Consider the following 10,632-nt stretch of genomic DNA (forward strand, 5'->3'; position numbering starts at 1 on the left):
TTGCTTGCAATGTATAAATTGATTAGTGATAGCTAGAGAATTCATGTAAATCTTAACAAGATTAAAATTAAACACACAGATAGAAAAAGTCGATCACATTTGATTAAGCTTCCGTAATTTATGGGGAAGATAAACTGGCGAGGTGGTGTTCACAGTTCCCAAGCCATTTCTTTAGGCCTCCAGCTGACGGCTGAAGTCGGCGCCGGACATGGCTTATGGTGTCACGGAGCTTTGCAGCCTGCGTTGAACTTTTATCCTTTGGTAGTACTGATGCAACAAATGTTGCCCAGTTCTCAGCAATGTTAGGATACTGATGGAGAGCTTTCTGAGAGCTTATGGAAGCTGATTCCACATCATTAGAGAGTAAGTGTGCCACACTAATTATGGATTGAATCTAAAGAGAATGATCAATAATGCATTAGATGAAAAAATGTCAAATAGAGAAACAAATTTCCACTGCTAATAATTTACCTTTGTTATATCCATGTTGCCCCTTCCCAAATCAATAGCAGCTTGGGCTGTACGTCGAATTGCTGCAGCATCACAATTGGGATGAGCATGCATCTGAACTTGCGAGAGAGCCAGCCACAATCCCCCTTCTCCTGGATGACGATGTATAGCTTTGCTGAGAGCTCGCAGTGCTCCTGTCTGGTCGTTCTGTAAAAAACATGTGACTGGTCAGTGTAAAGGAACAAAAAATACTGAGGCACAATAAATAGTCCAATTACCTGAATGAATGCAGTATATGATGCAAGGAGCCCAATGTGCGCTATGTACCTTGGGTCATCCTTAAACTGCCCCAGTTCTTTGAGCATAATTTTTGACATGGTGATGTCTTGGTTCAGCAGACCAATTGCACATAGAGCAAGAAGAGGATGGGCAGAGAGGGGCCTTGGTTGTATGCTGTAGTGACAAGCCAGAGGTAGAAGATGTGGTAGATAGAAATATTAGACAAACAAATCAAGCCAATAGAGTTTACTCCTGTCTTACCTTTGGAATAACAAAGTTTTGCAATCTTCCAACTGACCGAAACTGTACTGCATAGCTGCCATTGCCATGAGAATGAGAGCTTTTGTTTCTTCATCTGGTGCAAGCCACTCCAGAGCTGAGCTATAAGCTCCATAGGCCTCCTCAAATTTTTCAGCTGAAAATGGAGTTTTAAAAATTGCTTAGTAGCAGTCAATAACAGTAAAGATGAATTCAAGTGGTAAATTACTTGTTCAGTGTTCACCTTTATAAAGAGCTAGGGCGAGTCCTGATTGGGACGCAAAACTAGGAACAGTAACTTGTTGTAAAATATCAACAGCCTTTTCATAATCTTTCAGATTAACTAGTATTCGACCTAAATTGCAACGGATGGCATTCATGGGGACTGAATCTGAACCTTGGAGTATGGCTTCTTCAAGACCTCTTTGAAATGCCCTCTGAGAACTTTGGAACAATCTTTGCCTCTCAAGTAACAGCCCTAACATATTCCAACCACAGGGATTAGAGGCATGCCGCTCTGAAAATACCACCAGTCCCAACAGTTGTTAGAACACCATAGACTTTACATGTCGTTCACAACATGTCGACGTGTTAAAAAGTAAAGTTTCAATAGTTGCATCTATCACCTGTGTACCACTTCATACAATCAGCAGCCACTTCCAATGCATACATGCTTTTCATGTCTTTAATGACCATAATCTCCTCTCCATTATCAATTTTTGATAGTTTTTCATTGTTTAAAAGTGTTGTTAAAACCCAATGTGCATAACCAGAACAACTTTCATGATGATACTCCAAAGATGCAGCATGTCTAAACAAATCTAGAGTTTCATGGTGGTCCATCGTCTCTGCAATCATGGCCTGTAAAAGTGAAAAAATTTTGCCTTCTTCATTAAACCATACTTAGAGTGAAAATTCAACCCAGAACATCAGGAGACCCTTCTGCCAAATGTTCACTCACCTGACCCACCCAACATCTTGTGTAGCTATGGTCCACCCTCTGTGCAGCTGAAAAAGCTTTGTTGGCTAATTGTATATCTCCTATCATAAGGTAGAGTGTACCTAAATTTGTCCAAGCCAATGGACTAGAATTATCGAGGAGAATTGACTGAATAAACGCGTGTTGTGCCACAGCCCATTTCTTAATTTCTGCAAGAGTTGGGAATAAAGCTCGTTGTTAATTTAACAGCATATATTTTTTCAAAAGAGAGAAACCGGAATAAAAGAAAATTGTGTCTTCACCTTCTGTTGCAGCAACTACCCCAAGAAGATTCCAGTGCATGGCATTTTTGGGGTTTAGCGTTACTGCTTGGCGGGCTCCTGTCATAGCTCGTTGTAAAAGTTCATTTCGTTTATTAGACTTCTGAACAGCCATTGCATGCCAGAAGTTTGTTGATGCTAAATCGTGCCATATCAGACTACTGTCCTGACTTATTGACATAGCTCGGCAGTACATCCTCTCTGCTAATAGAAACATGTCCATTTTCCTTTGTAATGAAGTCTCTCTTCTATTAGAGCTTGCACTAGGACAAACAATCCATGCCGTAACATGAAAACTAGCATAAAAAGGCGGTAATTTGGCTCCTAACAGACAAGTGTCACCTAATAATTTCCAAGTGCATGACAAATCCTGTCTTTTATTCAGAACTCTGCAAGAGATTTATTGAATAGTTGTAATTGCTCAGAAGAGAGTAATATGTTAATTCCCAAAACATTAGTCAGATTCCTACTTTGTAAAAGCATCAATAGCCTCCTGACAGCGGTCCTTGGCACAGCCAATGCGCTGTTCTTGCCGTAAAACTTGTGCCCAGCGGAATGCAGCTTCTCCTTGTCCCTGCAAGCCTGGCACATAATCCTCAGATAGCTCTATGAGTTGCCTGAAGGCAATGAGAGCATCCTCAAATTCTTCCATACGCTATGGATAGGAGAAAAGAGATATTGCTTCAAAAAGTAAAGATTTAGAAAGAAAAAAAAGCATTGACAAGCTATGAATTCAGTGGACCAACCAGTTTTACTGTTCCTATCTGATATGCAGCATATATATTTTCTGGTGACAACTGCTTCACTTTCATAAAAGACTTTAATGCGGCGTGCCAAGATCCCCGCAGCATGTATGCATCACCAAGGCTTTCCCAAATCCGACTGAAATAGGTGACAACAATTTATAGAGCATTTTCTCAGATTGGAAATGTTTTACCAGCTAGTAGGAATTTTGGTTTAGGACATACCAATCAGAGGGATCACTGCGAACAGCATTACAAAGGAAGTTGATTGCTTTCTCAACCTCTCCACACTCTGAATGTAAAAGACCTAAACGGAGCCAAATCCACTTTTCATTACTTGTCTGAGTCATCATATCCAATAATTGAATGTTACTTTCCTGGGTTGAAAAACAGATTTTCATAAATATTACAGTCAGTTAAATTAAGTTTACAGCAAAAAAGCAATTTTACTCACAACATCATGTAGTTGCAGTAACACATCGCTGAGATGCTTAGCAATTTGAAGAGATTTTGGGTTGAGCTGCAATGCTTTCTGATAACATCTTCTTGCTTTGTCCAAAGAAGCCGGTGTCGATATTTTTTTATACTGGTTACCCAAGAGCATAAATGTTTCCCAGTAGAATGGTTCACAACGTGCTGCCTATTAAACAAGATTCAAAACAATTAGAAAGTTAATCTACTATTAGATAAAAATAACTGGCAGGACAATTACCTCCATCAAATCTGTCAAGACATTGTTTTGTTTTCCAGAGTTCCCATGCAGTCGGGCAAGAGCTAACCAAATTTCAGCATCTTTTGCATCAGAGGCAATTGACTCTAAAACAAAAGCAGCTTTATCACTCTGCCCTGAAAGACAAAGTATTTGAGCATGAAGCAGTGTTACTTTAGCTGAGCATGTCTTTGAAGTCCCAATTTCTATGAATTGTTTTTGAGCCTCTTCAAAATTCTTAAGTTGTACACAGGCTCTTGCATAAAGTAAGTGAACAGCTACATCTGTATTTTTTTCAGACAAAAGCTGAAATAAAAATAACAAGTATAATAGATCGGTATGAAATCCATACATAATTTGACCACTTTTTCTAGTTTTTCAGTTTTTTAAACCCAAACAAGACCCAAGTACCTCTTTGCAAAGTTGAGCTGCTCTATTTAAATTTTCTTGTTGAAGTGTTCCAATTAGAGTTTCCGCCTCACACCTTTTTAAGACATACTCCTGGTTGGTTGATAGTTGCTTGACTCTCATTTTAGCCTCTGATAAAAGAGAAAGAGCTTCTTGCGGCAGTCCAAACTTCAACTCAACATCAGCAAGCAGCAAGTACACATGCCACGGAGACTGCCCACTTGTCAAGGCTGGAATCAACAGACTCTTTCATCAATGAAGAAAGATTGCCCTCCTAATTTTCCCTCCATGATACGTAGTTCACCAACCTTTATTAAGTTCTTCTCGTGCTTTTACAAGTTCAGAGCGACAAAAATGCATTGCTCCCTTTGCCATACTGACAGAACTTGCAGCTGGACAAACAATCTCTAAGGTGTTAACATATTTCTCAATAGTATCCTTGATGAAACCAATATCTTTCCCCTCTGCTACAAATTCTACCCACAGCTTACAGATCCATTCCAAAGGGTATGGATCTTTACTAAATGTTTCAGCCATCAACTTTGCTTCCTTGAAGAGCTTTTCATAATCTTTACTTCGATACAGATGTTTCAGGTACTGACGATAAAATTCTTGAATGTCATAATCATTGCCCTTTGGGTTCTCTCTCCAATCTAGGACAACTTGTTCCAACGCCTTCTGAATCTGAAAACATTAAAAGCGTCTATATATTTCAAACAAATCATAAAAGGCATGCAGCTTTCAACTGAAACCTGAGCATATCCTTTACTAAATGTATCAAAAATTATATGAAAATATTAAACGCACCACAATTGAGTCAGTCTCTTTCAAATCTTTCATTTGGAAAAGTGCTTTCAAGAAACACCTTCGTATCTCGCTTACTGGTAGCATGTCACTTTGCAGCTTAGGAAGGAGGGACAAGCATTCTTCAGAAGATTGCAATTTTATTGCAAGTTCAGAGAGTTTCATAGCCATCTCATGCTTTTTAGTACCGTCACTAAAATCATATTAGACATGTACATTCAAAATATGAATGGAGAGAAAATTTGACAATAGATCTCCAATGATAGCACTTACATCTCCTGAGGTAATAGATAGGCATAAGCTCTTAAGACATCACCTTCAAATTCTGATTTTATATTCTTTTTATGTTTTTCATAGTAAGATACTAAACCTTGCCAAGCAAGCGGTTGGTCTGGTGACACTTCACTTGCTTTTTTATATGCCTTGGGAGCCTCTTCATGCTGATCAGATTCCTGAAGTGAGGCTCCAAACAGTACCAGGGCCACATAGTTGTCTCTGTCGTCCTTCAACACTGACTGAAATTTGAAAGATATAAGATCCATGAAAGTTGACACCAAGAAATAATTACACGTTTTAAACTTTAAAAAAACTAGGCATTAATTCATTCATAGTTGTCACTCTGCCATTTAGCACTACATTAACATTTTCACTTTCTTTAGAACAATACTGACTGCAGACGCATATAGGTTAGGTTGTACCTATACTTTTCGTTAGCCTACCTTGCATAACTTAATAGCTGTCTTCGTGTCTTTACTTTTTATCGCCTCCTTCGCTTCTTTTAAAACGCGTTTTATTTCTTTACCGTCCATGGCACAATTCAGACTTATTTTCCATTCAACAACCAATAATGACCAGCAACGCTAGTTTATTTTGATGTCTACACTACACTCTACACCCTCCACCGATTATTCGCACGCCGCACGCAGTTCGTCTGCCGGCGGCAACGACCAACCAGCAACATCCGGTACAGTGCATATGCTACTCCTTGGTTCATTTCATGTAAGAAAGTAATGTGTTGATGTAGCAGCAAATAAGAAGTCAGAATGTGTGAGCATTTTCCATAGGTTTTATTTGATTCATTACCTTGCTGTGAGGTTTTATGCAACACATCCTGCATTTTTTCAACAATTTCTGGAAAAGAAGACATCATTGAGATGTCAAATTACAATGTGTGGGTATCTTGGTTGGTCTAATCTTACACTTAAAACATGAAGTTGATGTTGGAGCACAGAAACACACAACACAGATGCAAAATAAATTATTTTTTAATAATTCTTCTTTAGTACACAACATCTTACTTAAGGCACAAAACCGTGATGAAGATTAGTGTCCTTCCCCTTTACATGGTGAGCAAAAACACACACACTTGTAATAACAATATAAATTCCCTACAACAACATTGACTACTGCCCAAGAAATTTCCCTCCGTCAGTTTTTAAAAGTGGTCAAGAAAACATGGATTTATTGCACTAAATAAAAGACTGAAGAATCTTGTATCCCTGGCAGAACTTAAAAAATAGATGATATCACAGTGATATCACAAAAACTCTTTACAGCTTGAGAGGTCTCCCATGACATTCAGCCAAAAACATTAATTTTTATAAGAAATGCAGCAGATAAAATACCATCTCTAGCTCATGTAGAAATCTAAAAAGTACATAAATTCATATGTAGTACTTGCATCACTTCTTATGCTCCTTCAACCATTCTTCTAACATATCAGACAAATTAGATTTCTTATCCTCGACTGCTCTCTCTTTAATCGATTCAATAGGTGGCTCACAGTTTGCAGACTCACCCCACCTCATTTCATCACTGTTCTTGGACATTCCTCTGGGCAGCACAAAGCCTTTAGGCTTTCCGGTTTTTAGGGACTTAACAGGTTCATCTGGTTTATTATTCCCTTTCAGCCACTCTTCCAAAAGTTCTGATAGATTAGATCCCTTGTTTTCTTCTGATTCCTCTTCAGGCTGAGAAGAACCCATGCCAAGAACACCTAAGTTTCTTTCAGGGGCTAAATGTGAAGAATGTGGTCCAAGAACTTCTTTCTGTAAGTTTCTTTCTGGGGCTGAAACTAAAGAATGTGAACCATGAAGATTTCTATTCGAGTTTCTTCCAGAGTCTGAAATTGAAGAATAAGAACCAAGAAGATCTCTCTCTGAGTTTCTTTCAGGGGGAAAAACAGAATTAAAGTAAGGAGCTTCTTTTATGTTGCCAACAGACTGTTCTGGCACTTTGGACTTGCTATCCGCCTGGAAATGTTGTTTCCCATAAAACATTGGATTAATAGAGCTGTTTGTAGAAGATTCAGCCCATTCTGTCTCATAGTGAGCTACATATCCCATGGCAGTTCTCTCACTTGAAGAGCTAGCCCAAATTGGTTTGTTGCTTTCAGATGTCTTTCCTTGGGGACCATTATACCACATTGATTGCATCTCTTGAACTTTAGCAGAATTATACCACATTGATGTATCTTCCACTGGCCTCGCTTGCACAGGATCAAACCAAACTGGTTGGGCATCCTCAATTGAGCTTTCTTTTGAAGAATTACGATACAATGATTGAGCATTGTCAATAGAAGTCTTAGGGGATTTTAATTGATTAGAGGACTTATCTTTTAATGACTTAGAACATGCTGCCTTATCTTCTTTGGAAGATTTACCCCTATTTGACGGTAAATCTGATTTTGACTTGCCTTGAGGGACGTCGGTTTTTAATGGTTTACTTGGTTCTACTGCCTTTTCGTTTCGAGATTCCAGCAGCATTGATTTTTGATCCTCCAGAAAGGATTTACCCCACTGAAAATTATTCTCTTTTATAAAAGATGCACCCCAAATCAATCCTTCATCGTCTTGATCCTCTTTACTATCTTCTTTTACTTTACTATCTGCTCTACCTTTTCTAATTGCTCTATCTTTACTATCAGCTCTTGCTTTATTATCTGCTCTATCTTCTTTTATTTCCTCAACAGAATTATCATTTGATGAATCATCATTTCCTATGGACATGTCCATTGGAGACCCAGAATATATTGATACATGATCTTCTTGTAAAGATTCGTCCTCAACTGACTTGTAATCTTTACTTGCAGGACCTATTAGCGATTTGTAAGAAGAATCTCCCCTGACCCCATCTCTTACAGTCTCACCCCATTTGGACTGTTTTTCTTCTCTTGATTTATCTTTTGAAGAATTAAAGAATATTGATTTTGTATCAATAACTACTTTTTCCATTGATTGCTTTATCATTTGTTCAAAATCATTGTACTGCTTCTCTAAGTACTCAGTTGATTTAAATGTGCTACCTTCTATTGCTGTTGTGCTTGTCCAGCTTGTTTTTAAGCAATTATCTTCAATTCTCATGGTGGATACCGGATTTGATTTGAATTTATCTTCTAAATGTCTCTCTGTTGAAGCTGGCTTTGATTTAAGTCTGTTGTCATCCAGTGGCCATCCTGAGGGTACTACACTTGACTTAATTCTAGTGTCTTCTATTGGTCTCCCGGGCAGCACTGGATTTGGTTTAACTCTTTTATCTTCTGTGGGTCGTTTGGTGGGTACTGTACTAGAATTGAATCTAGAATCTTCCATTAGTCTCGCAGTTGGCACTGGATTTGATTTCAGTCTATCATCTTCTGTGGGCCTCATTGTGGGGGCCGGATCTGATTTAAATCTAGAATCCTCCAATGGTCTCCCAGAAGGCACAGAATTTGACTTAAATCTACTGTCTTCCGTGGGCCTCATTGTGGGGGCCGAATCTGATTTAAATCTAGAATCCTCCACTGGTCTCCCAGAAGGCACAGAATTTGACTTAAATCTACTGTCTTCTGTGGGCCTTATTGTGGGAGCTGGATTTGATTTAAATCTAGAATCTTCCACAGGTCTTCCGGTTGCCGTTGAATTTGACTTAGATCTATAGTCATCTGAGTGTCTCCCCAAAGAAGCTGAATTTGATTTAAATCTGCTGTCTTCTGATATTCTTCCAGATGAAGTAGCATTCAATTTTAATGCATTACTTTCTAGAGGCATTGGTGTCTGATTTGATCTAAACCTGTTATCTTCAACTGGTTGCCCGGGTGGCAGTGAATTAGCTTTTGATTTATTTTCCTCTTTTGACTTACCAGTCAAGGACGGATTTGTTTTCAGTCTGTTGTCTTCCATTGATTTCTCTACTGAGGTAGAGGGCGTAATAACCTCATCATCTTTTGGAGGTTCCCCCCATCTTGATTTTTTAAGCTGTCTGTCTTTGGAAGAATCATGCCAAGATGATTTTTTGTCTTCAGCTGATCTGTCTGTCAATTCACTAGTTTTAAATCTGTTTGTTTCTGCAGACTGCACTCTTGAAGGCCCAGCCCAAACTGTTGTAGTATCTTCTTTTAAAGGCTCACCCCATCTCGACTTTTTAACCGGTCTTGAAATATTATTAGGAGTAGCCAACAGTGGTATTTTATTTGATACAGGTGTTGGCAACAATGGTAACTTATTAATTGGTGGTGTAGCTAATAATGGTATTTTGTTCAATGGGGGCTTGGTAGACTCCTGGAATGAGGCTTTTTTCTCTTTCTGGGCAAGTTCATCTGATTTTGATTTTTTATCATCTCTGAACTTGTCTTTGAAGTCTCCATATGACATAGGACCCATGTCTTCCACAGGCTTTTCTTCAGGTTGATCAGATGATTCGGATGTTTTGTTAACTTCTTTAGACTTCCTTATTTTAGGGATTTTAAATCCTTTAAATTGTTCTTTACCACCACTAGATTTTTCATCATCTTTTAATCTATCTCTAGAAGAATCAGATTCAGTTTTTTTACTAGCTCTGGATTTTTCTTTGGAGGACTCATTTAATTCTTGCTTGCTATGACGAGACTTTTCCTTTGATGACTCTGAGTCAGACTTTTTGTCTCCTTTGGGCCTCTCCTTTGAGCTATCAGAGGACTTAGATTTTTGATCTTCCATTAATCTTACATCAGGAGACTCAGAAGATTTTCTCACATCATCATGTGTGTGTTTGGTTAAATGATTGGTATCAGTTGATGACTCCAGTGATGACAATGTAGTGTCTTCCTTTAGCTTCTTTTTTAAAGGTTCCAGTGAGTGAACTTCATTGGAGTCTCCCATTTTTTCTCTGCATTCATTAGGTGGATGTGCTTTTCTTGTTGGTGGTTCAAGTAACTTCTCTTGTTTTAAACTTACTGAATCAGAGTGGTCTGGAGATGATGAACCTTCACGGTCTTCTAGTGACATCTCAGTAGTGCAAGGAGATTCACTTAAAGATTCCTCTTCTAGAACATCTTTGGTGTGCACTGTTTTTCGGTCTTTCCCTTCTTGTTTGGAAAGATCAGATGAATATGACTTCTCTTTCTTATGCAGCTGCAACATAAATTAACCAATATGAGACATAGGCTCTTGTTGAGAATGCAAGACAGAACATGTCTATTTTATTTTGACACCAAGTATAAATATCCACTTACATTTTTATGCTCCTTCTCTGTGTGTACAAAAAGGTCCTCTTTCGAAGTAAACCATTTTGTACAACGCTTACAGTCAAAGATTTTATCTCTGTGATTTTTTTTCATATGCTTGACTAGCCTAGAGGAAGACGATGAATTATGACCACAAAATTGACATTTACGTTCGTCTCTGTGTTTTTGAGTGTGTTCTTTCAAAACTTGCTTTTGAGCAAAACTCGCCTCACATTCCTCACACCTACAAAGAAGAAATC

At 38.4% G+C, this 10,632-nt stretch overlaps 2 protein-coding genes across 2 annotated transcripts in view; both read right to left on the reverse strand.

Annotated features, from left to right (window-relative positions):
- Positions 1 to 6: 6 nt before the first annotated feature.
- On the reverse strand, positions 7 to 6,007 carry LOC113213552 (tetratricopeptide repeat protein 37). Its single transcript, XM_026432668.2, has 18 exons — positions 5,631 to 6,007; positions 5,185 to 5,426; positions 4,915 to 5,104; positions 4,416 to 4,791; positions 4,111 to 4,337; positions 3,703 to 4,005; positions 3,445 to 3,630; positions 3,216 to 3,367; positions 2,994 to 3,129; positions 2,718 to 2,902; positions 2,230 to 2,636; positions 1,949 to 2,136; positions 1,614 to 1,848; positions 1,232 to 1,504; positions 991 to 1,144; positions 729 to 903; positions 472 to 657; positions 7 to 394 (listed from the first exon to the last, which is right to left on the reverse strand). Exons 1-18 carry the CDS (start codon positions 5,718 to 5,720, stop codon positions 119 to 121), a joined length of 3,981 nt encoding a protein of 1,326 aa, XP_026288453.1. The 5' UTR covers positions 5,721 to 6,007; the 3' UTR covers positions 7 to 118.
- A 151-nt stretch (positions 6,008 to 6,158) lies between these two features.
- Positions 6,159 to 10,632, reverse strand: part of LOC113213551 (uncharacterized) — a 23,190-nt gene continuing 18,716 nt past the window's right edge. The window contains exons 5-6 of the mRNA XM_026432667.2: positions 10,382 to 10,616; positions 6,159 to 10,280 (exon numbers count right to left, since the gene is read on the reverse strand). Coding sequence (XP_026288452.1) covers positions 6,594 to 10,280; positions 10,382 to 10,616 — 3,922 coding nt within the window. The 3' untranslated portion in view covers positions 6,159 to 6,593. The remainder of the gene's footprint in view (positions 10,281 to 10,381; positions 10,617 to 10,632) is intronic.

Source organism: Frankliniella occidentalis, unplaced genomic scaffold (assembly GCF_000697945.3).
Source record: "Frankliniella occidentalis isolate FOCC.00 unplaced genomic scaffold, Focc_3.1 Scaffold1, whole genome shotgun sequence".
Lineage (NCBI taxonomy): Eukaryota > Metazoa > Arthropoda > Insecta > Thysanoptera > Thripidae > Frankliniella > Frankliniella occidentalis.